The sequence below is a fragment of the Chrysemys picta genome, chromosome 4 (genome assembly GCF_011386835.1).
Source record: "Chrysemys picta bellii isolate R12L10 chromosome 4, ASM1138683v2, whole genome shotgun sequence".
Taxonomy (NCBI): Eukaryota; Metazoa; Chordata; order Testudines; family Emydidae; genus Chrysemys; species Chrysemys picta.
In genome coordinates, this window is record NC_088794.1 from 70,609,906 (window position 1) to 70,636,774 (window position 26,869).

The following is a 26,869-nucleotide window of genomic DNA, read 5'->3' on the forward strand; positions in this document are numbered from 1 at the left end:
TCAGATAGAAACTCAGCACCTATATCCCAGGCCCCACACCCCCTTGCAGGGCCGGTGCAACCCATTAGGTGACCTAGGCGATTGCCTAGGGCGCTACAATTGGGGGGGGCGGTGACCACGGTGGTATTTCGGCGGCGGGACCTTCCGCCGCCTCTGTGGGGGGTGGCATTTCGGGGCAGGACCTTCCGCCACCTAGGGCGGCAGAAAAGCAGACAGCACTTCTGCCCCCTAGGGATGGATCTGTCCTTATGTAACCCATTCCAGTGCTTCACCACCCTCCTAGTGAAATAGTGTTTCCTAATATCCAACCTAAACCTCCCCCACTGCAACTTGAGACCATTGCTCCTTGCTCTGTCATCTACAACCACTGAGAACAGCCTAGCTCCATTCTCTTTGGAACCTCCCTTCAGATAGTTGAAAGCTGCTATCAAATCCCCCCTCACTCTTCTCTTCTGCAGACTAAATAAGCCCAGTTCCCTCAGCCTCTCCTCTTAAATCATGTGTCCCAACCCCCTAATCATTTTCGTTGCCCTCCGCTGGACTCCTTCTAATTTGTCCACATCCCTTCTGTGGGGGGAGGACCAAAACTGGAGGCAATATTCCAGGTGTGGCCTCACCAGTGTTGAATGAAGGGGAATAATCACTTCCCTCGATCTGCTGGCAATGCTCCTACTAATACAGCCCAATATGCCATTGGCTTTCTTGGCAACAAGGGCACACTGCTGACTCATATCCACCTTCTCGTCCACTGTAATCCCCAGGTCCTTTTCTGCAGAACTGCCATTTAGCCAGTCAGTCCCCAGCCTGTAGCAGTGCGTAGGATTCTTCCGTCCTAAGTGCAGGACTCTGCACTTGTCCTTGTTGAACCTCATCAGATTTCTTTTGGCCCAATCCTCCAATTTGTCTAGGTCACTCTGGACCCTATCCCTACCCTCCAGTGTATCTACCTCTCCCCTACCAGCTCAGTGTCATCTGTGATCTTTCTGAGGGTGCAATCCATCCCAACATCCAGATCATTAATGAAGATGTTGAACAAAACTGGCCCCAGGACCGACCCCATGGGCATTCCACTTGATACTAGCTGCCAACTAGACATCGAGCTGTTGATCACTACCCATTCAGCCCGATGATCTAGCCAACTTTCCATCCACCTTATAGTCCATTCATCCAATCCATACTTCTTTAACTTGCTGGCAAGAATACTGTGGGAGACCATATCAAAAGCTTTGCTAAAGTCCAGGTATATCATGTCCACCACTTTCCCCATAACCAGAAAGCCAGTTAACTCATTGTAGAAGGCAATCAGGTTGGTCAGGCATGACTTGCCCTTGGTGAATCCATGTTGACTGTTCCTGATCACCTTCCTCTCCTCCAAGTGCTTCAAAATGGATTCCTTGAGAACCTGCTCCATAATTTTTCCAGGGACTGAGGTGAGGCTGACCAGTCCGTAGTTCCCCAGATTCTCCTTCTTCCCCTTTTTAAAGATGGGCACTATATTTGCCTTTTTCCAATCATCCAGGACCTCCCCCGATCGCCATGAGTTTTCAAAGATAAAGGCTAATGGCTCTGCAATCACATCAGCCAACTCCCTCAGCACCCTCAGATGCACTGCATCCAGCCCCCATTGACTTGTGTATCCTTTCACCACTAAGGGCTGCTCACCTCCTCCCCATACTGTGCTGCCCAGTTTGTTTTGTAAGCTTTCCTCCCATTTCATGGACCTCTGGGATGCGCTTCACTAGAGATGGAAAAGACCTAGTCACATCTAGTCCTTCCCCCCCATTAGTGCAGGACTATCCCCAACAATTCTCTAGGGCTTTGTCCTTCCTAGCTTTAAATGTCTAAAGCGATGGAGCTTCCATCATTTCCATTAGAAGACAATTCCACAGCCCAATAATTCTCAGCATTCAAAAGTTCTCGGCATTTTCAAGCTTGCTAGCCTATCACCTTACCAGGATACCTTTGGGGAAAGCAGAAAAACAGCACATTTGGGAAGTCATTTTACATATTACACAGTATATTCAGGTGAATTAAATAGAAGTCACAATCAACTACCCTTAACTATAAATATCTCTCCTTTATGATCTATACTATAATTTCTAACATCACAACTTACTATTGCTGGGAAAAATCAAAAAAAGTTTGTTAACAAAGTCCTTTAATTGTTGAGGAAAGTTTGTTGCCAGAAGGGCAGCTGCAAAGCCGGGTAAGTAGCATGGGTTCCAGGCCATTCAAGGCCACTACTGGTTTGGCTTGAGTAGGCTTAATATGAAAGTTTCTACTAGATCCCTGTGAAATCCAGGGGTTTGTGATAGATAGCACTTCAGAGTCACAAGAGGCCTCACTGGCCCTGAAGGCTACATTTTGGAGGTTTGGAGAGAAGAAGATTGTGACTAGCAAAGCCCACAAGACGTACCTGAACTACTGGGCCTAACAGAGTTTTTCAGTGAAGAAGAAAGGCCATTTGGGGCTAGAGGTCAGCGGAGACTGTTTTCCATCTCATATTCAAATTTTATTTCATCCATAATTTAGAAATCAGATTGAAAACCAGCAGATTTACCATTATGTCCAGATAGTTATGCATATACTAGCAGACTGTTCAATTTGATTTAATCTGTGTTAATTAGGTTTTCCATTTTCTGAGTTCCAGATTAACACATCTGGATCATGAAAAACAAACATTAAATCTGCATTACCATTAAGACAATTCAAGAAGATAAATTCATCTGATACTATTTTATTGGTGTCTTCTATATATTATAAGACCCGTCAAACAACAACATAGCTTAATACTATTAACAAATTGTTTTAAATGGATACCTTAATAACACTTAAACAGCTTATTTCAATTGATGCATCTAGGTAAGTTGTATTCATCTTCCTTCAATAGCCTTTATACTAGTCATTTCATTTTTGCTTAATTTAATTTTGCTATTATTCACAATGACTTAAGAGCTGTCTGTTATCTATCTAGTTATTTCTAAAGTAAACATACCTTGGAATCGGAGTCCCATGATACTAACATGAACTACATACTGGGAAAATGTGTTGTAAGCAAAGCAACACCTGGTCAATTTCCATATATTGCCCATGCCAATCATCTCAGCTGTGTCCTGAGAAATACCAGCCTTTAAACTGGTCACTAATGTAATCAACTGTTTGGACGTATGCATACCACTGTCCTCTACTGGGTGGAATCTGACCTAGTCAATTGTTTATTAGTGTGCAATAGTTACGCACCTTTTAACCCCATTAACTCAAGTGTTAGGGACCTGAACATTCAGACTTCTGTAGGCCAGAAGTGGTTTCACTAAAAAGTTAAAAGATACCATGCAGTTATGACAGTTATTCCCTATTTTATGTGTAGGGGAAATCTCAGATACAACTGAGTGGCAACTGTTGGCTATATTTTGGCTTTTTCATAGCCAATCGCTGTATGCAGTTAGCTAATAACTGTGCTGTGTATGCATGTTGCCACAGCTGTTACAGACAGCCATATCATGCTGAAATTCAAAGTGGTAGTTTTGCATTCTAGTCTACTGTACACTGAAGCCTAGGCAAAGATTAGCCAACTCATTTTATGTAGTATTTCAGCTGCATGAAGGCAATACTGTCTTTATAAGCTCTCCATACCCTTGCTTTCTGAAACTCTCTTTAATACAGCACCTATCTCTGTGGTCTCTAAGTAATGAACAAGGTTTAAAAGTGCAGCGAGGTATCTAAGAAAGAATCAGCTCAGTTCCCCGACCTGTCCTATGTGTAATTTTGACTCTAGATTACAAAAGTAACATCACGGGGCATAGTGCTAGGAATAGCCCCAGCCCAGCTGCTTCTTCAGCCATCCCCAAGGCAATGCTCTCCTTGCAATGACTATTGTCTTAAAAATGAGGAGCAGCTAAGAACGCTATTGGTAATCAAAATAAAACCACAACGGTAATGATCCAAACAGGGCCGGCTCCAGGTACCGGCTAAGGAAGCATGTGCTTGGGCCATACAAAGGGGTGGCGCTCCATCCGCTATTGGGGCGGCACGTCCGGGTCTTCAGCGGGAATTCGGCGGCGAGTCCCTCGGTCCCTCTCTTCCTCTTTGAGCTGCCGCTGAAGTGCCGCCAAAGAGGAAGAGAGGGAGTGAAAGACCCGCCGCCGAACTGCTGCCAAAGAATGGAGCGCGGCGCAATTGAGCTGCCGCCGAAGCGCCGCCAATCGTTTGTTTGTTTGTTTCCCCGCCACTTGGGGCAGCAGAAAATCTGGAGCCGGCCCTGGATCCAAAGGTTGACAAAAGCAGCAATTGAAACCCACAGTCTTCTGATCTGTCAAGAGCCTGTGTCCACTTAAATAACCTTATGACTAATCAAAGCTAAGGACTGGAGTATTATGCCCCAAATCTTTGCTTTATTTTTCCTTCACCAGCCTTAAAAAGTATTTTTTTCCTTTTTCCATCTGTTGAAGAATTGCTACAGTCACCATAGAGCTACAGATTTGAAAACACTGTTCCTATTAACGTCTTAGCTAGGAACTTTAGACATGTAGGGAAGCAGTGCCAGCTCTGTCCTAAGTGATGGACAAATAGCCTAGCAGTAATGCAAAAAGAGCAAGAGAAATATCTGTAGTGATTCGGCTGACATTCATAGTCTTTGCACAATGGAGCCCCAGTCCTGATTCAATCAAGACAAAATTACAGGTAAAAATGCTAATTTCATCATCCTCTGTCACAAGAATCCACTGCTCCATCAGGCCTGGAACTACAGGGGAGTAACAAGCTGTAAAAAAATATCCTCCTCACCCTACTTTAATATACACTTTCTTCCAGTTCCTCTCTGGGAAATTCCACCCACTAAGACTCCCTTACATGTCGGTTTGTGGGTCTGATGAGAACTAACAGTTAGGGTGTCTAAGTGAATGTAAACTGGGGGGTGTCTAACTTACATCACCTTACATGTAATTCTGTATTTGATGCTTAAAATCTAAAGAAAAATTTCTAGTTAATAAAATTATTCATAGGGTTAGCAGCCAGTGGCTATAGGAAGCTAAAGCCTAGCTCTGTCCAACTTCCACCAAAAAGGCAGAGTTACATTAGCATTTAATATAAAGAGTCCGGGAATGCAACATCTGTCAGGATATGACAATGCATTAGAGTAACAATACCGTACACAGTGTCTATAACGTGAAGACCTTTGCAAACATTAAATAAAGAAGCTTCACATGACCCCAATAAGGTATGCATATATTATCATCCCCACTTAAGTAAGTAGGTATAACAAGATTCAACGGCTGGCAGTTGAAGATAGATACATTCAAACCTTGAACAGTGAGGCTAGTTATCTATTGGAACAATTTACCAAAAGTTGTGGTGGACTCTCCATCAATGACAATTTTAAACTCAAGATTGGATGTTTTTCTAACAGCTATACTCTGGTTCAAACAAGAATGAATTCAGGAGGTCCTATGGCCTGTGTTATTCGAGGAGAGACTAAATGATCACACCAGTCCCTTTCAGCCTTAAAAATCTAGGAAAAAATATAATATTCTCCAGGCTACAAAGAGTCTGTAGCAGAGGTGGCAACAGAACCCAGAAGTGCTGATTCCCACTCCCTTCATCTGACCACTTGACACAATGCCTTCTCTCTCTCTCATACACACACACACACACACACACACACACACACACACACACACCCAATGGAATAACTTTGTCATTGGACCTGTTATTTATTAGTTCTATCTCCTTTTTTGGAGAAACTTGAATATCTGCCATTCTGGATAGGATTGCTGTGACGAGTTCGGTCACGGATACCCCCTTGGGACGGTCACCTGAAACTACCTCTGAGCCAGTTTTCCCTGTCAGCTTGGGACTCCAGAACACTGTCTTGTTGAGCCAGACACGCAAGCCTGCTGCAACACAGATTCAGGGTCTGAACCACGTCCCCAAAACTGCAGGCTCTAACTTGGGCCGGCTCCAGGCACCAGCTAAGGAAGCAGGTGCTTTGGGCGGCCAATACAAAGGGGTGGCACTCCGCCGCTATTGGGGCGGCACGTCCGGGTCTTCGGCAGGAATTCGGCGGCAGGTCCCTCAGTCCCTCTCTTCCTCTTTGAGCTGCCACCAAAGAGGAAGAGAGGGAGTGAAGGACCCACCGCCGAACTGCCACCGAAGAATGGAGCACGGCGCGATTGAGCTGCCACCAAAGTGCTGCTGATCGTTTTGGGTTTTTTTTTCCCCTGCCACTTGGGGTGGCAGAAAACCTGGAGCCAGCCCTGGGGCTTTAACTGAAAACCACTCAGCAGGTACTCCTGTCTCCAGCACCCAGACACCCAGCTCCCAATGGTATTCAAACACCAAATAAATCCGTTTTACTCTGCATAAAGCTTATACAGGGTAAACTCAAATTGTCCACTCTCTATAACACTGATAGAGAGATATGCACAGCTGTTTGCTCCCCCGGGTATTAATTATTTACTCTGGGTTCAATAATAAACAAAAGTGATTTTATTAAGACTAAAAAGTAGGATTTAAGAGGTTCCAAGTAATAACAGACAGAACAAAGTAAGTCACCAAGTAAAATAAAGCAAAAACATGCAAGTCTAAGCATGTTAATACATTAAGAAACTGAATACAGGTAAATCTCACCCTCAGAGATGTTCCAATAAGCTTCTTTCACAAACTAGACTCCTTCTTAGTCTGGGCCCAATCCTTTCTCCTGGTACAGTTCTTGTTAGTTCCAGCTCAGGTGGTAACTAGGGGATTTCTCATGATTGCAGCCCCCTTTGTTCTGTTCCACCCCCTTTTATAGATTTGGCCCAAGGCAGGAATCCTTTGTCTCTCTGGGTTCCCACCCCTCCTTCTAAATGGAAAAGCACCAGGTTTAAGATGAATTCAAGTATCAGGTGACATGGTCACATGTCACTGTAAGATCTCATTCTTCATTACCCACAGGCTGGCCTCCAGGTCCACAAGAAGGCTTGCAGGTAAATAAATCATCTACAGCCAATTGTCCTAGTCAATGGGTGCCATCAAGATTCTAAACCACCATTAATGGCCCAAACTTTGCATAATTACAATAGGACCTTAGAGTTAACTTCATATTTCTAGTTTTAGATACAAGAATGATACATACATACAAATAGGATGAACACACTCAGAAGATTATAACCTTTGTAATGATACCTTACAAGAGACCTTTTGCATAAAGCATATTCCAGTTACATTATATTCACATTCCAAGCATATTTTCATAAAGCATATGAAGTGCAACGTCACAACAGCTATCCAAATAGATCCATTTTTCCCATTGACAGTAAAGGAAGACAAATCTTTTTAAATTCACACTACATTTATATCTCAGGAAGGGAACATAAAATGCATCACCATCTGGAAGGCATCCAAAGCATAGGTTTCAATAATGGTCTAATTGCTAGACCTCGAAAGAGCAGAAACTATTTAAAATTATACAAAATGAAGTGAAGTAGGAAGCATGGGACTGTGCAATGTATGTAGATTTAACATCCACGAAGAAGTGAAACACATGATGAACTAATAGAGATGACCTTACAGGGGCTAGAACTTCTATGGTGTGTTAAATGCATACCTCGTTGGCTTAAAAGTAACTAAAAGATCAAAAGTAATATGAAGTATTTTACCGAATAAAGTATCCTGCCTCCTTTTGTTTTAACAAAAAATTAGCTGACTAAAATCTATGAAACAAACAGAGACTTTGACTGTCACTTCAGATGTTTCATCAACTACTTTAGCTCAATGTCATGCTAGACCATTAAGTGCAGAGATACTTCTGCTATAGAAGAAAAGTGAAGCCTTCAGCAAAGAAGAGATTTCCTCTTACCTGTGCTCCAACTCTCGGATGGACAGTACAACTCCAGAAGTTGATGCCCGCTGTTGCAGGGTGGCCAGAAACGTGAACTCACTTTTATTCCGAAAGAGTTGAATTAACTTCTCGCTCACGTGGGGCGCTGCATGGATTTCTCTTTCTACATCTAAGAGTTTCATTGACAAGAAGAGAAGGGGAGGGAAAAAACACAATGGCACAGTAAAAATGCTAAGTCTGAAGGATACAGATTACACTTTTTAACTTTCCTCTCCCCATCAATATTTTTCATTTTCAAGAGTCGCCTACCGCACGCTACAGCTGCATTCATTCAATGTGAAAACCCAAAATGCCATCTCTGTCACTGTGCCCACTTGTCACTTGGACAAGTTCACAATTGGCCAGCCACTGATTTTCTGACAGAAATTTTGACAGGATGCTAAGCAATTTGGGTCTGCTGCGAGCAGATTAAGTTGCTGTAAATAATGTGTGCTGCAGTCAGATAAATAATCTCCTAAATTCCAAGGAATCTCAGGAACTGCCTGCTCCCAATGCCACTTACCAAGCTCCGATTTCAATTTTACCATTGACTCAGTTACCATCTCTCCACAATATATGTGAGGGACCCTGTCCTTGCACTGTGTAGGGCAGAGATGTATTATTGCTAATAATGCTATATAGCTATGCCTTTGCCCCAAAAAATAAATTCAAGACATGCTTGCAATACACTATCATTTCTGGGACTTCTCAGTTTAAACAAGCAATGTGTGACAGCTCATACAATATTTATTAATCTACACTCTGATCAGGTAGGGCCAGAGATGTTTCAGTCTTGCTAATTCTGCTGCTGTCCATCAGTGGCATGCCTTCCCACTCACCGCTCTTCTTAGACCCAAAGTCACCTCTGTTCCAACGCACCCACTGCTATCTCACCATTTCTTATTGCACACCGATGGTGAATAATGAAAGGGAACACTGAAAATCTGTTAAAGGAATGAATCACGCATCATTTCACCCTCCTCTGCTATTTTGTTTTGTCATGTCTTTCATGCTGGCACTTTGTCACACATTTTCAAGGCCTGTGTCACTTTCTTTTCCCAAATGCCATTACCAATTCAAAAGCCAAGTACTGCTTCTTTGGAAAGGCTTTCTTTGAAGCCAAACATTCTGGCTCAGTTCCTCAACTAGTATAAATCAGAGTAGCACTATTGAAGGATCTGGTCCAGTGTAAGTGCTGTAGGGTAATGGACAAAAAATGACAAAATTTACAGCATAGAGCCTCACTATAAAGAACCTAATGTACCGTCATAAAATTATGCTTATTGGACCCAAGAGAACAACAGAAGATGGGCCCAGAAAAAATTTTTGACACCCAAATATACCCCTTAACTTTGAGGGAACTCCACTCCATGGAGAGAATCCAAATTCTGTGCTCAAGATTTTTAAACCTGACTAGTGATTTGGGGTACCTCAGTTTTGGGGTGCCCAACCTGAAAAGTCTTAAAGCAGACTTAGTTTCAGAACATGCTGTCCACTCCCCCACTAAAAATCCAGCATACTTAAGGTATTTCAAGTGGAGCATCCAAAATCACTAGTCAGTTTTAAAAATCTGGTCCATTGGCTCAAACTCACCCCTAAGATTCACCATACAGACTATTAGTCTGTCTAGTCTTGTATCCTGTCAAAATCATGAAGCTTCAGAAAAAAATCTCTAATATAGCCAGCCATATACTACCATGGGGCGGAGGGGGAAATCCTTCCTGTCCACTGTAGGTGACCAGCTTATGACCTTAAACTGGAGATTTGATTATCCATATCATTATCTTAGTTTAGCTTGCATAGGTACAAATGTTATGAATGGTCATAAAATTACCTAGTTCTTTTTAAAACCTAGCTGCAGGGGATATAAATGTGTACATCCAAATGTCAATTAGTGTTCAGCTGCCTCCTTGAGAACATGAGGATATCCTCCATGAAGGTCTTCCATGCTCCCATACCCAATAAATTAACTCAATTCATATTTAATCCATTATATATAAAAAAAAAAGGTATGGAAAGGACAGTTCAATTTTTTTTTTAAACCACCAGTCATCAAACTGTGGAGCAAAATGGACATAAAATTAAAGCTAGCACAATTACACTAGGAATTAGTCTGGGCCACTAAGGTGTGAAACATTCAGTACAAAATCCCAAAACCCTTGAAAATAAAAGATTTTTGCTCTTTGATTTGAAGTTTCCAAAATATTTCAATATCATGAAAATCCTGCCAAACAAACAAAGCAAACAAACAGAGAGAATATGACATTCAAACCATTTTTGAAGTTCTTTCAGATAATAATGAATTCACACTAAAAACAATGGTAGTTTTGTAAGGGACATTTCCATTGGCAAATTTCAGAGAATCTTTGCGGAATCCTAAATCTTCAGGTCATTAAATGACCCAGAACAAAATGAGGATATTTACCTCAAGAATGTTTTTTGTTAATCCATATGGTTTGAGTTTCAATACACTGAGCCTTCATTTTAGAAAAACACTTTGAAATGTAATATTATATTCCCGTGTCTTCTAATAGTGCATGAATATGTCAATCTTATATTTTACTTTCTCTCTTATGCATTCAGCTACTTTTAAAATGAATATACAACATGGATGTAAAATACTAGTTTTCTAGAATAGTGGCTCAAACCACTGGAACATTATTAATATAGAGTTTTAGACCACTGTTACAGTATATTCTTGAAAAGGGAAAATAATTTGTAAGGGCCAAATCTTGCAAACACTTAGCTATCACGTATATTGTTATTACCATGAATAATCCTACTGACCACTAGCCTTTGTAGTTGAGTGTTTGCAGGAGAAAGCCTTACATTAGCAATGGAACATACTTTCTGACATGGAAAAGATTATGGACACACTTTTTAACATAATTGACATACACTATATTGGAAACAGAGAGCTTAATTTTAAGGGCTGACTGGTAAATATGACTCCCAATCCTGCCATCTGACTCATACAGGTGGACAAGTGAGTGTGCTTGTGTACAGTTCTCTCTAGTTCAAGTGGACTTCACACATGTGCAGGGATCCAATTACATGGATCGGATTGCAGGATCTGATCCTATATTGCTAAAAAAAGAACGTGTATATATTCAGTTCACATGGTTGTCATGTACATCATCTGCTTTTGAGCAGTATTCTGTGTTTTACCTGATCTCTAGACAAAATATCATTCAAATGAATTCTAAGTATTGTACGCTCAGAGTTCTATTTTCCGTCAATTTTAACTCGGGGGGGGGGGGGGAGAGACGGGGGACAAAGCTGCCCATAGGGAGGAAATAATTTTTACATTATCTATAAAAAATGACTGACTCCTTGTAATAAAGTGCTATTCTTTTCTGTGTAATATAGAGTATTGTTTTATCTAGTCATCTTCAATGAAATATTACTTCACACTTGAATGATAATGCAACCTCAGCAAAAAACAAAGAGATGAAGATATGACTTTCTCATGCCCTGCTATGTGTTTTTTTAATTTGAAATGTTGGGTGTTTGGGGATTTCTTTAAACATGTCACCGTGTTTCTCAAATCAAACCTAGGTGAATAAGCAGCTCTGTATATTTATTTGAAAGCATAAATTGGTATCATAAGCATTCTCTAAGGATCTACTGAGGGAGATTTCTACCTTGAACAAAGCAAAGAAACAGAAGATTCTTTTGTTTAAAAAGACTATGGGATTCTAAAATTCTAAAAGGAAATGTCAATATGCTGAGCAACGTTACTTTTTAGCATAAGAGATCACCACTTACTGTCTGAACTAGCAGTATGCATTAACTGCAATTATCTATGGTGTTTAGCATCTTTAAGCACCTCCAAATAAATTTCAAATTGTGGGATTTAGTACGGGTTCGTTCCTATTTTGCCAAATTCTGGTGAAATCCTCTGAGTTGATGGAGTTGTTGTCAGGGGGTTTAAAGACACAGAGAACATACTAATTAGGAAATGTACCAATACATAATGCGGAATGGTTAGATTCTGCAGACATTTAACACTTTGTTAAGCTCTGTCTTGACATATACACAGTATAACTAGCTTAATGCCTCTACTGTTCTGTTAGTGTCAAATAAATCTGAAATACTCATCTGTATATTTCATGAAATCCTTCATAATTATTATGGATGCTAATCAGACATATTTGGGCTGCCATCACTTGCCTATTAAGTGAGTGTCAAGTCATTTAAACCCAAAAATGTGGCCTACCTGAAAACTGCTATAAATCTAATAAAGGAAACTACGCACTGAGACGAACACAAAGCCCAAAATATGGAGCCAAATTCAATCTCCACATAGGACCTCATCGGAAAAGCAATGCACAAGAGACCACAACATGCAACTTATGTTGTTCTTCTTTCAACCTGCGGTGCTCACACTCTTTCATGGCCAGAGAGACACAGTGGATAGTGGCCCATATGCATAAGCACATATCCTTAATACCCTAAACACCGTTTCCACACTGGAATTGATCATGCTGCTGGCACTGAGGTCCACATAAACAATGTTCCTATAGTGTTTCAGTAGGGTACTCCTACTAGCAGACGAGCCCTGGAAGCTGTGCCACTGACTTCAATGGGCAAAGAATCAGACTCTTAATGAGTAGGGGGTGTTCAGATACAGTGATTGGAGAATTTGAGGAGGATAAAGACAGCAAGACAGACAGTATCTGCAATAAGTGCTTGATCCTGTGAGGTGATGAGAGCCCGTGCTCTTTTAAATTAGGTGGAATTAGGGGAGCTCAGCATCTCACAGGCTCAGGCCTTAAAAGCACTTAGGATCCAAATTTGGCCCTCAGCCCATATATTTCTGATGGACCCATCATGGTCTCAACTCTCCCCAGTTCACAGCAACTAAAATATCCTTAGAGCTTTTCCACTTACATACCAGAGGATGTTCAAACCCCCAACAAGGAAGTAAATCAAAAGAGCCAGGTTGGCTTCTGCAAAATGATCCCCAAATAGAAGTGGACAAAATTAGTAGGGAAAGGACAAAAGCGGCTGACACAATGGAACAAATTCTCTGAAGGTGTCGTTTCACAACATCAATGCCTGTACTCCATTCAAATCCGTGGTCCCCAGTACTACAAGCAATGGAAGAAATGTGTAACAATTGTGGTCCCAACCCTGCAACTTTTATTCACCTGAACAATCCTTATTCTGGTGAGTAATCTTTCCTCAAACAAACACTCCCACTGGAGTTAATGAGACTACAGGAATTGCTCCTGTGAGTAAAGATGACATGATCTGGTCTTAAATGACTTTCAATAGTTATAACTTAGAGAACTTTTTCACTTCAAGGTCCCAGAAACAAAGACAAGGTTTTCATCTCGAGGCCAAAAGACCAAAAACATCAAGACGCTTGATCACGGCCTTGGATAGACCAAGAGACTACCTACACTTGACCAGATCTCGGAGAGCTGAAATATCCTGTCTGGGAAAGCTCTAAAGCACCTCTTTCTGATTCATTTCTTTTTTCAGCGCATGAAGAGTTTATTGCTATACCGCTAACCCCAATCCATTTGCAAGCTGCTTGGTTCAATATATTTTCAGTATCACCTGTATGGACCGTTTATACTCAGACTACTTGGTGCTCCATTCCATCACGTTCATAAAAGATCTGGATAAGCAAGCAGAAGTTTGCAAAATCAGAGCTTGGGTTTCAATGACTGCCAAACTGGACAGTGAAACTAAAACCTCAAATCTCAGGGTATGTCTACACTACGAAATTAGGTCAATTTTGTAGAAGTCGATTTTTTAGAATTAGATTTTATACAGTTTATTGCGTATGTCCACACGAAGCGCATTAAGTCGGCGGAGTGCATCCTCACTACCGCAGCTAGCATCGACTTACAGAGCGGTGCACTGTGGCTAGCTATCCCACAGTCTCTGCTGCCCATTGGAATTGTGGGTTAAACTCCCAAAACTTTGTCACAGGTAGTTTGGGGAACATCCTCAGATCCCCCCCTCCCTCCCGCCTTCCATGAAAACAACAGCAGACAATCATTTCGCGCCTTTTTTCCCGGGGTCCCGCCGCCGGGTCTGAGTGGCTCAGCCCTGCCGGCTCCTGCCAGCCAGGGTCTGCTCAGCCCCACTCAGCTGGCAGATCTCGGTGAGGTCAATCAGGGGTGCCTGGACAGACATGGCTATCCTTCTCTTACAGCACCAAATGGGAGTGACTCCAGCTCATTTGTCTCGTGGAGATTCAGTCCTGCCTGGAATATCATACGAGCTGGAGGCTTCTGCCTCAGGCTGCTCTCCCAGCTGGCAGCACCCTGCGGTCACACCTATCCCAGCCTGCCCCTTGCTCCAATGGCTCATGAAGCCTGGACAGTAGTAAGGAGCAGTTCAACTTGTGGAATGACAAATCCAGAATGAAGGATTGCACTCTATGGGCCACGTTAAGATTATTTCAGAGTCCTAGATAACATTTAGTCCCTATAAAAGGCTTCATGAAAATTTTCCCCCACCCCTAACAAAAATGTTAATTTATCAGAGCAGCTGAAAGGAACTTGGGACTATAACTTAGAGAGAGCTTCCATATTATTTAACTCATAATTGATATAATTCAAAGTAAAGTTTCACAGCACGGTCTGTTCTAAGACTAAAAATGCAGGAGGGGAGTCAGAAAAAGGAACAGTGACCTGTTTCCGCCCGGTTTGAATCAGGGATGTTTCTCATGTTAGGTGAACGTGATAACCACTACACTTAGGTGGCTTCTCTTTTTTTGCCACCGACTTTGCCAAATGCACAGGAATGTTTTCTCTAGCTTGAGAAGCTACCTAATGCAATGTCTATATCTACAGCCTTCCTGCTCACAAAGCAGTCATGCCCCTGCCTAGGCTGACACAGCACAGAGTGCATGTGACACAGCGACCTGGCTCGGGCAGGATCGCTAGCGAGGCATGATACTTTTTCCATTAAGCAAACAGCAATTCTTTCCTGGCCTCTGCCACTGAATGCCTCCATGCATTACGCTGTGCCCTATCAGTGAAGGAGGACTGCATGAGCTCGGTAAACATGTCATCATGAGTGCATTTTTTTCACCTTCTAATCTGTGATAACCTCAGGGACGGAGATGATGGGGGAGCGTAGAAAAATTCTAGGGGGACTGCATGGTCACCTGTGCTGCTGAGTTCACCACACTGGCAAAACAGAAAATGAAATTCAAAAGTTCCCGGGGCTTTTCCTGTGTACCTGGCTAGTGCATCTGAGTTCAAAGTGCTGTCCAGGGCAGACACAATGCAGCACTCTGGGATAGCTCCTGGAGGCCAATAACATCGAATTGCGTCCACACTACACCAAATTCGACCTGGAGATGTCGATTTCAGCACTAATCCCCTTGTCGTGGAGGAGTACAGAAATCAATTTTAAGAGCCCTTTAAGTCGACAAAAACGGCTTCGTCGTGTGGATGGGTGCAGGATTAAATCGATCTAACGCTGCTAAATTCGACCTAAACTCGTAGTGTAGCCCAGGGCTCAGAGAGTACTGGATTTTAAGCGCAGTGTTCCTTTGTTGCCTATTTTAACTTGTTCACCCCTGCCCACCTTGTAAGAAGATACCATTATTTTGTGCATCAGCAATAAACTTTAATTTTTAAGTCAACATTCATTTTTATAATTACTTAAAATGGTGAAATCACCCTGTTTGTATTCAGCTTTTCAGATAAAATTAGTTACTTAGTATTGGGACAAGAGACTGGTCAGGCAGTCATTTGGCAGGAGTCGTGTTGGACATGTGAATATTAAGCTCAGATCCTTGTTCCCTGGACAGCCACATCTTAGGAGCCCTTGTACCTCTTGGGAGATGATGATGTGACTCATCACAACCCTTTCTAAGGGATCCAAAAGCAAAATCCAACTCACCCCAAACACAAGACTTTTAATGGAAGTAGCAAAGGTGGAAATAGAGATGTTTCAGAGGAACATCGTCCCTCCTTTCCATTACAAAAAAGCTCCTTAGAAAAGGCAATACTCTCAAAGAGCTGCAAAAGGCTATGCAAGCACAAAAACACCAACCACAGGGATTGTCACCAGTGATGAGCAACAGAGAGTCCTGTTGCACCTTTAAGACTAACAGATGTATTGGAGCATAAGCTTGTGGGTGAATGCCCACTTCATCAGATGCAACACCCAAGAAAACTTATGCTCCAATACATCTGTTGGACTTAAAGGTGCCACAGGACTCTGTTGCTTTTTATAGATCCAGACTAACATGGCTATCCCTCTGATACTTGTCACCAGTGATGGTTCATTTTGCTGCCAAAAGGAGAAAAGCCTCGGAGATATTCTTTCCTACCAAACGTGGGCAAAACCAAGTTGGCTTGGAGTAGTCAACGGGGGGGAGCCCCATCCCACAGAAAGGTCGATTCTGTCTCCAGGCCGGTGTGTGTATTTTTGTAGTGTTAGTGAAACAATGGGTGGAAGTTTCTATCTTAAATATGAGCAGGAGTGAATCTGCAATGTGCGCCAGCCAGAGCTGAGGTGAACAAGTATATATGACCATCCTGATTCCCTAGGGAACTCAGGTTACTATCCCCATACAGCTCTGAGTCAGCCCAACGCAGCTCATGCTATGCAGCATGGAACATGAGCAGTAAGCAACACATTAGTCTTCATTAGGGCACTCATCACCTGGGGTACCCATCTCTGCTTGCCAACATCATCTACACCAGTACAGCAGGCACACACATCACAGTCTGTAAACAACCACTTAAAGCAGATTCCCAGCCTACTCACAGGAGAGAGCAAAAACTCTTATAAAACCACATTAGTAAAGAGGCCTGACCGGGATGTAATATGTCTTGCCACGTGCATGCCCTTCTTCTAAGCTAAGGGGGAGGTCTCACTAGTGAGAAAAAAGTCTTTTTAAATGCTTTATTGGCATCTGTGTTGCCAACTCTGCTCAGATTCAATAAACAGTAGGGCATCATGTTCAACAGCACAGCTTTCTAATTTATTATTATTCATTATAAATCACTTTTTACATGTTGCTTCAAACACTGTTTCTCAAGAATACGATCTGCCTGCATTGAAATGCTCACTGATTTTAATATGCAAACCTCCTACAGAGATGATGTCTCATTTTAATTATTGTTTCGGTTTAATGGGTTTTCATTAAATTAGAGGATGGAGCAATTACCAGGGTGAGCAGCTAATGTTTCAAAGGTAAGTTCCCATGGCTATCCAACAAAGGCAGTTCGAGAAGAGAAGGTGGAAAACAGTCTATTTCTAAATAAACTTTCTTTCTGCATGATGCAAAATTACCCTGACAATTTATCTTACCAGATTTAAACATTCAGGTGTTCCTGTCATTCTGATGTGCATACATTTGTAAACTAGTTTATGACTAGGTATCTCTTAACAATATGAACTTAGTATTTGAAATAAAAAGCCATCTTATTTTAAGGGAAGCTATTTCAAATTCCAAACTCTGAGAAATCAAGTTTTTTAGCCACTAAAATATCCGAAAGAGACCACTTATGAAACCACAGTCTCTCCCCCAACCAATAATTTAGTTAGTTTAGTGGATTAATGTCTGACTTTTCACCTCTGGGAAATTGGTCTAACTTGAGCACCAGCAAGAATGACCAAAATCATATTAATTAAGTAGCTGTCAGAGAGTCTAAGAGAAATGCCTTTGGTTGCCACAGCAATATTTCAAAACTAAACTACATAAATTTGGCACACTGGGACAAACAGAGCAGTATTTACTCATATGAGACTTGGAAATGAATACGAAGTACGGAGAAAAAAAAATGCCCACCTCTTTCAGCCCCCACCAATGAAAGGTCCCTGTGGGGAACAGTTGAGACACACTAGCAGAATGCTATGGAGAAGTCTGCATTGCAGGTGCTGGCACTTGTTTAGGTACACAGAGGGCTTCAAATCTCTAGAGCCCTCAATTTCTTTTTCCTCACATGAACTAACATAACAGCAACAACAACAAGGCACTTCAGCAACAAAAGAATACATACATTCCATCAACTAGAGGACCTGGATAGTATGTTATATTGCAAAATGATATGGTTTTCAAATCATTTATTTGGCCAGAAAATCAGCAGAGGTAGAGGAATCAAGAAGGAATAATAGTGTTCCAGATCAACCACAAGCAATTAACTAATGTGTGGCTCACTGGTATTTTCCTCACTTAGGTCGGCTTTATTTACCACCCGCTACTTATGCATCCGACACTTCTGTGTTTCAGAGATTTTAGGTGGCTATTGGGCTTGTCTTTTGAGGCAAGGTTTGTTTTTGTTTCTTTTCCCCAAAGATACTAGCACTGAAATCAAAACTATTTAGGACACGTGCAATTGTTTGATCTCTTAAACTAACCACCTACTCCTTAGCTAGTGAAAATGCTTGAGAAGTCACAGTACCACTAAAAGCACATCGTCTGCTCTTAAATCATGAGTTAATCAAATTACATGCCTTGTTAGCTAATTAGTTCAGGACTCACTGATTATAAGGTCTTTCCCACTGTTTATCTGTATTGCCCACAAGGTACAGTAGCATTATCGCTGCAAAAGCTAAATGTTGCAATTATTGTTTTCCAACTTTGCACATGAGTATTTAAAGAGCATTATGGAAACTAGACAGTGCCCTGGCAACACAATCACAAGAAAAATTGTCACCTGAGGCAATGTATGCAACACTGGGAAGAGGCAGTGATTTCTAAGGTTTATTACAGACTTCTTATACTTTTCACTGAAATGCCTGTCCGTTTGGGATCTAATTTAGAATATGATAAACATTAATGTCACACTAGAATCATAGACTATCAGGGTTGGAAGGGACTTCAGGAGGTCATCTAGTCCAACCCCCTGCTCAAAGCAGGACCAATCCCCAGATTTTTGCCCCAGATCCCTAAATGGCCCCCCTCAAGGATTGAACTCACAACCCTGGGTTTAGCAGGCCAATGCTCAAACCACTGAGCCCTCCCCCACTAAACAATGAGCCACTGAAAATTCTGTTTCTATTCTGACTTTTTGCCAAGGCCAACCTGGCACTTCCCCTCATCCCTTTAAAGAACATTTTCAGATAGGGTTGACGTTATGACTTCATAATTTGCTGGCTGACCACGCATGGGTAAGAAACAAAGGAATTGTGTTTTAAAATATCAGCTTATTTTAAGAGCATGTGCTGGCAGGTATAGGCAAAAAAACAGAATATTTTAAGCAACCAAAAAGTATTCCCATTAGGCCGAACAGGTCGATATTACAGGGGAAAGACTATAAATATTGCCCTATACCAGGGGTTGGCAACCTACGGCACGCGAGCCGATTCTGAGTGGCACGCTGCTGCCCACTGAGAGGAGGAGGAGTAGGGGCGGAGGTGCCGGAATGCACCACCCTGTGGGAAGAAACAGGGGAGGGGGAAGCTTGGCTGCCGCAGGATCAAGCTTCTGCCTCCTGCCCCCCAGGGCCAGCTCCAGGCACCAGCCCACCAAGCATGTGCTTGGGGCGACACCTGGAGTGGGGCCGCGACCGGGCTCGCCGCCCTCCCCCTGGCGCTCTGGCCACCGGGGAGAACGGAGCCCCAGCCGGGCTCTCTGGCCGCCGGGGAGAACGGAGCCCCGGCCGGGCTCTCCGCCCTCCTCCCGGCACTCCGGCCGGTCGGGGAGAGCGGGACCCCAGCCAGACTCGGCGCCCTCCCCTGCCGCACTCCGGGGGGGGGGGGGAGGCTTTTTTGCCTGGGGCAGCAAAAAAGCCAGAGCCAGCCCTGCTGCTCCCTCAGGGGAAAGCTGTAGGGGGGGTCCTGGCCCCCCGCCTCACTCAGCCCCCCCCCCGCCCACCACTCTCCCCTGCGGGGGCAGGAGACAGAAGCTTGGTCCTGCGGCAGCCAAGCTTCCCCCCTCCCCTGCTTCTTCGCACAACGTGGTGCATTCCGGCCCCTCCTCCTCTCAGAGGAGCAGAGCCGAGCGCAGCGTGCTCGCTGCTCCGTAGAGCAGGCAGAGAGAGGTAGGGACGGGCCTGGGGGAAAGAGGGTGGAACAGGTCATATCCCTCCCTGCGCCCTGCCATGAGCCGCTCAGGGCAGGGGGCTCGGAGCACCCCCACGAACCGAGCACCCCAGCCTTCTGCCCTGAAGCCCCCCACTCCAACACACACCCATCCCTCTGCCCTGCACCCCCCATTCCTCTGCCCTGACCTCGAGTTGCCCCTAACACCCAGCCTTCTGCCCTGCACCCCCACACACACCCAGTCTTGTGCCCTGCACGTCCACGCACCCCAGCCCTCTGCCCTGACCTCGAGTCCCCCCCCAACACCCACCCCTCTGCCCTGCACCCCCCCACCCAGCCTTGTGCCCTGCACCTCCACACACCCCAGCCCTCTGCCCTGACCTTGAGTCCCCCCCAACACCCAACCCTCTGCCCTGAAACCCCCCCCACGCACCCACCCTTGTGCCCTGCACTTCCACACACACCCCAGCCCTCTGCCCTGACCTCGAGTCCCCCCCAACACCCAGCCCTCTGCCCTGAAACCCCCCCCACCCAGCCTTCCGCCCTGACCTCGAGTCCCCCCCAGTACCCAGCCCTCTGCCCTGAACTCCCCACCCAGCGGGCTGAGCAGGCTGGCGGCATTTTAATTTAATTTTAAATGAAGCTTCTTAAACAAGGTTTTCAAAATGTTTACTTTACATACAACAATAGTTTAGTTATATAATATACACTTAGACAGAGACCCCTTCTAAAAAAAAGTTAAAATGTATTACCGGCACGCGAAACCTTAAATTAAAGTGAATAAATGAAGACTCGGCACACCACTTTTGAAAGTATCAGAGGGGTAGCCGTGTTAGTCTGAATCTGTAAAAAGCAACAGAGGGTCCTGTGGCACCTTTAAAGCTAGGTCTACACTACCCACCTGAATCGGCGGGTAGAAATCGACCTCTCGGGGATCGATTTATCGCGTCCCATCGGGACGCAACAATCGATCCCCGAATCGACGCTCTTACTCCACCAGCGGAGGTGGGAGTAAGCGCCGTCGACGGGAAGCCGCAGATGTCGATTTTGCCACCATCCCTACAGTGGGGTAAGTCAGCTGCAATATGTCGAATTCAGCTACACTATTCGCGTAGCTGAATTTGCGTATCTTAAATCAACCCCCCCTGTAGTGAAGACCTGCCCTTAGACTAACAGAAGTATTGGGAGCATAAGCTATCGTGGGTAAGAACCTCACTTCTTCAGATGCAAGAAGTGAGGTTCTTACCCATGAAAGCTTATGCTCCCCATACTTCTGTTAGTCTTAAAGGTGCCACAGGACCCTCTTGCTTTTTACACTTTTGCCTACCCCTGCCCTATACAATGGATGTTACCAACAGGATGACATCTCCTAAATTAATGGTAATATTTAGGGCTTCTGTAGTGCTTTATGGTTCTAAAATTCAACATGAACACCACAGAAGAAATCCTGCTTGCCTTCCTCAGGTAAGTAGTCACACTGCCTGGGCTTTTCAAATGAATCCAGGGCAACCAGTTCCCACTGAAATTGAATAGCAATTGAGGGGACTAATTCACTTAAGCTCCTTTGTAAATTGTCAGTGGGACCACATGGAATGCAGAATTTGGTATATTGACAGGACAGCCAACTCCTGAATCTTTGAGTCAAGATACCAGCATTCTACTCCTGCCTCTGCCACACACCTACTTAGAATCTTGGGTAAATTGTAATCTTTCTATGATTCAGTTTCCCCATCTGTAAAAGGGAGATTACAATATTTAATACTGCTTAACATGCATAACAGACATGGTCTGAGAGGCAAATTCATTCATGATTGCAGCACTTTGAACTGCTCAGATAGAAGGCACTATATTATTGTTAATTACAAATAAAGGTATTTTTGAAAAGTAGTAGTTCATTACTTACCTCCCTGTGTTCAGAGCTCTCTCTTCTCCTGATGCAGTTGATGACTGAGGCTTGAGTGAAAGCCATCAAAATCAATTGGCTTTGGCTCAGACCCTTAAGAGTTAAATCATTTATATTGCTGTAGAGCTTAGTTACCCTAGTCATGGACCAAGGCCACATTCTGTTTTATGTTTGTACAGTGACTAGCACAAAGACAGCCCTTGCATCAAGGAATTCAGTCCATGGAATTACAACAGGGCTGAATTTGGCCCAACCTCCTTAAGGAATCCATGCCATTGCACTGTATGGTTCGCATTCATTACTAATTTATGCCCCCATGCAATTCCACTGAAGTCAAGAGGATTACAGGTGGTGTCCATCAACACACAGTGTGATCCCCAAGTAGTAAGGCTCAATCCTGTAATTGGATCCGCTCAGTCAGACCCTTGCATTTGCACAAATCTGAACCTCAGTGAACTCATCAACTCTTCCAGCAGAAGAAGATCCCTGAACTCAGGCCCAGGCAAACAAAAACCTTACTTTTTTTTATAAATGTATTTATTTTAAAATGTTAAGTCTACACAGGTGTTTTCTTAGGCCCTGATCCAACAAAGCTCTTAACCACATAAGTAGTCCCACTGAAATCAAACAGGATGATTCATATGTTTGAAGTTCAATATGTGCTTTGGTGGATCAGGGCCTTAATGATTTGAGTTTTAAATTACTTTTTTAAAAGCATTTTAGTTCATCTTAAGGAAAATCCAAAACTCTAAGAAATATGCAAAGAATGTGTAGCAAATTATCTATAGAACATGTTTCATAACAATTCTCCTCCTATGATTTCTTTATATAAGAAAATTCACAACACATTACTACTTAAGCAAATGAAATCCTGGATTGCTTTGTTTTATTTAGTAACTGTATTATAATAGCTTGGAACATAATATTTGTCAAAGCCCTTTTCTATTGATGTAATTTCTGCTGTCAGCCTCTTTACAATTATTTTTGTATTCAATATCATCTGTGTATCTTTGTGGAACACTGTTAAAAGAGACATCCTGAAAGAATTTAAAAGCGTGTGTATTAGATGAGTGGGTATACTCTCACACACATTTATAGATTCTTTCAGGATGTATCTTTGTACTACATTCTGCAAAGAAACAAAAAGAATCAAACACAGCCAACACACTTAGTCATTCTCTGTAAGTTATTATATGAATTATTTGAGAGATTTAAGAATTTTTTAAAATGTCACAATAATAATGGTTTTATCTTTTTACACCATAATTATGATTTGGAGCATTGCTTTTCTTATTTCATCCAAGCACACCACAACTCATGAATAAAATATGACAAGTTTGATAGCATCCATAGCTGTGGGTTCATCCGTAACAGCAAACGTGCTCAGGTTACTAAGAGCTCCCTTTTGCTCTGTAAGCCTTTGTTTCTGAAAATAGGCTTATTTAAATAGAACTGCCACATGTGTCCCCCTTTTTGCATTTCTCGCCTTTAGCAATAACACCAGCACTGATGTTTACTCTTAAAAAAAAAAAAAAAAAGGACATCTCAAAACAATTAGGACGGTATAAAACTAGAAAGACAGAATATCCCATCTGAAAGCAAGTGCTCACAACACATCAAAAACATTAAATGCACTGCCACTAAAAGAACAAAAGGGTAACACAGAGGAGCACGACTTCTAAATATGAGGCAGTACAAAACAAATGTTAATTTCATACTGGCTTCATAATTAATTACACAAAGGTAATCTTTAACTATTTCCTTCCTCCTCCCCTCCCCACTACTTCTCACGAAGACAACTGTAACTAATGCCTTCCCAAAGTCCTGCCTCCAGGACTAGCCCTGTACTCTCTTGGAAAGCAACACTCCAGATAAAGTACAGCATATCAGGTTTGCAAATCATGGGCATTTATCAAATAATTCTAGAAGTGTCACATTTTAAGGTTCTGCTTCTTCATTTTCCAAGCAGCATAATGAGCACCTGTGTAGATCTCCACAGAACAAGAAAAATCATGACACACAAAAAATTCTCTTCCCACAGATCTTGGCTTGCTTGTTTATTCCCGCCCTCCCAAGAGCTTTGATATCGGAGTACACATTATTACATTTGTACGATAAAACAAACGGGAGAGAGGCATTTCTGTGTTTCAATTGTTCGTGACTGGACAATGATTATTTGACATTTGAGATCCAATCCTGCATTCTTTGCACATCCAGAGCTCCCTTTGATTTCACTCAGAGTGTGGGTATTCAAGAAATTTAAGATCTGAAAAGCACAAGAACTAAGCTTAATAAATGTAACAGTAGGAACATCAAAACGTGTCTATATTAGGACCAAGGGCCTGCTCCCATTGAAGTCAACAGGAAAATTCCTAGCTTCAAAGAGCAGTTTCCTGTAAATGCAGGGAGGGAGGGACTTAATAGACTAGTATGGCTGTAAGTACTATGATCCTAGGTTATCTTTTTCTAGCTCAAAGGATCAATGGGATATTCAACTGTAACTATAAAAGAAATGCAGGAAAAAAGTAACATCACCTTTTGGAAAGCCAAAAAGCAGATGTTCAACTACAGTTTTGGTTGCTTCAGTACATAGTGATGTGGAACTCTCTCATATACTTCTGGGAATTACAGAACTAACTAGCAGGTGCCTAATAATTCTGTTTTTTGTAATTTCTGAGACACTACATTTTGTCACATTGCTTTGCCTTTGTGTCCTGTTACACAATGTTGCATCATGCCATAAGCCAACACATGACACGATCACCTAACATTAGGTGTGTCAGAAATGAAAAATAAAGTTCTTTTCCCTCCCTCACATAGTGAACAATCTATTGCATCTGGTGGCAAGACTAATCTGCATTTTTAGCAACTAAGCAATATGTTGAGTATCAATATCAAAAGTATCATCTAATTTTTATTCCCTGCGGGTACTTCAAGACAGCAGGCTCCCCTCTCCCCGCAAGAAAGTACCCATGTCTAGTTACCGTATTATGCTTGGATTATAGCATAATCTGTTAAAGATGCATAATGGTTTTTAACTATTTTTATCGACATAATTGTTTTAAAGAAACACTGTCAACTTAGCTTTTGTCTACGATATCGCTCTTCTTTTGGAAGTGATTAAACAAAACGGGAGGTGAGTAGAACTGTTTCCATCAACTTGATTTAAATAAATTTCCATTAAAATGAATTTTCGACTGTTAACACTCCCTTTCAGTGTTTTGAGCCCAAATACAACGGTGTTTGTTGTGGGTGCTAGTACACAAGAACAAAAGTGAAATCAACCACCTCATTGCCCAGGCTGAGAGCCTGACTCTTCAAGCCTCTCTCATGCTTCATAGTACTCAGTGTAGGCTCACCTACACATGAAAATTAACCTGGAATAAAACAGAGTGGGAATTTAAAGCAGATTAACTACTCTAGATGAACTGCACGTGTAGACACTCAAAGTTCTCTTATTCTGAAATAAGATCCTCCAAATATGGAGTTAATCATGAATAGCTATTCTGGAATAATTCCCCATGTAGACAACCCCTTACTTACTCAGCAGTAATGGGTCCAATTCTGTTTTGACTTACATTGGTGTCAATCAAGTTACGTCAATGGAGATACATAGGTGTAAAACTAAGAAACAGGCCCATTAGAAGTGTTATTCATTGGGCAATATTCACCCCTATGCAGAGGGCAAGCCCAAGGTTGATGAGTCTCTAAAGTCCCAGTTACAACCCGTCTAAGCATACATAGAACTTCAGTAGCATATATGCCTACTCCTCTGTATGGGGATGAACTTCAGCAAGTGAAGAGCAAACAGTATAAACAAAGAGAAGTACAAGTAACTCCTCACTTAACGTCCTCCCAGTTAATGTTGTTTCACTATTAGGTCGCTGCCCTGTTACAGAACATACTCCTTTAAAGTCCTGCAATGTTCCCTTATAACGTTGTTTGGCTCCCCCCGCTTGGCGCTCCTGACGGGGAGCAGGGTGGAGATGTGGGGGCTTGCCCCATTCTGCCCGCCCAATGCTCCTGATGGGGAGCAAGCAAGCCCCCACCCCCTGATCCCGCTCCCCAGTAGGAGCGCCGGGTGGGCGGAGCGGGGCAAGCCCTCGTGCCCCGACCCCTCTATGCCCCTGCCTCAACCAAGCTTCATCATCAACATCAGTGAGTACAGTATTAAATTGTTTAAAATTATTTAAAACTTATACTGTATATGTAGATAATGTCTTTTGTCTGGCAAAAAAAAATTTTCCTGGAACCTAACCCCACCTATTTACAATAATTCTTATGGGGAAATTGGGTTCGCTGAAAGTTGCATTTTTCAAGAACATAACTAGGATGTTAAATAAGGAGTTACTGTAATTTAGGTTTTTAATATTTTGAATTTGATTAAAAGAATATATGATTAGCTGATACTGTTATCATGATTATTATGGGCCACATCTTGATACCTTTACTCCAGTTAAGTAGTACATTATTCAGTGAGTAACCCCATTAACTCCAATGGGATTATTCATGAAGTATTATTCAACCTGAGTAAGAAAAATGGAATTTGGCCATGTGATTTAGCTTGACAGCATCCCTTTAAGACAAAGGCACAACACATTCTGTTTTCATTTTGATGGAGCTCCAAGGAACCCTGAAAATCATTGTTATTACTTTTATCTAAATTGAACACTTTTTCCTTAAAGATATGGGTGTTCATGCTACTATTAATATATTAGGGTTTGGAACCTTGTAACTCCCATTAGCAATATTAGTAGTTAACCTCTTATTCCTACTCTGTATCAAGTGGAGAACAAACATCCTTTGTTTTCACTCTGCTTATCTTTAATAAAGGTCTTTGTCAACAGATTCCCACAAAAGTTCATGGCTTTTAGCATATCAGAGAAGCGCTAGCTGTAGAAAGTCTTCTCTTCCCCATGTGTACGTCGGTATCAATGCAGACAGACAAGCAACACAATTATTGTCCCACAGGAATGGAAAAATAACTGGCAAGGGCAGTGGCAATATATGATCAGAGTTCTCTCCTATTCAATACAGACATGTTGGGAAACCCAAAATAATTTAGATAACAGGAGGAGGCAGCACAGCAATATTTTCACCTCTCCTGCACATTTCTCCAGGGTAAAAACTGATCATTTTAA

General features: G+C 42.5%; 1 protein-coding gene across 10 annotated transcripts in view; it reads right to left on the minus strand.

The window, feature by feature from the left end:
- The window catches only part of NELL1 (neural EGFL like 1), a 435,745-nt gene that overhangs the window by 391,646 nt on the left and 17,230 nt on the right, over positions 1-26,869 (minus strand). For all 10 annotated transcript variants that reach the window (XM_065592563.1, XM_065592572.1, XM_065592571.1 and 7 more), the window contains exon 3: positions 7,835-7,985. In XM_065592563.1, the coding sequence (XP_065448635.1) occupies positions 7,835-7,985 (151 nt within the window). The remainder of the gene's footprint in view (positions 1-7,834; positions 7,986-26,869) is intronic.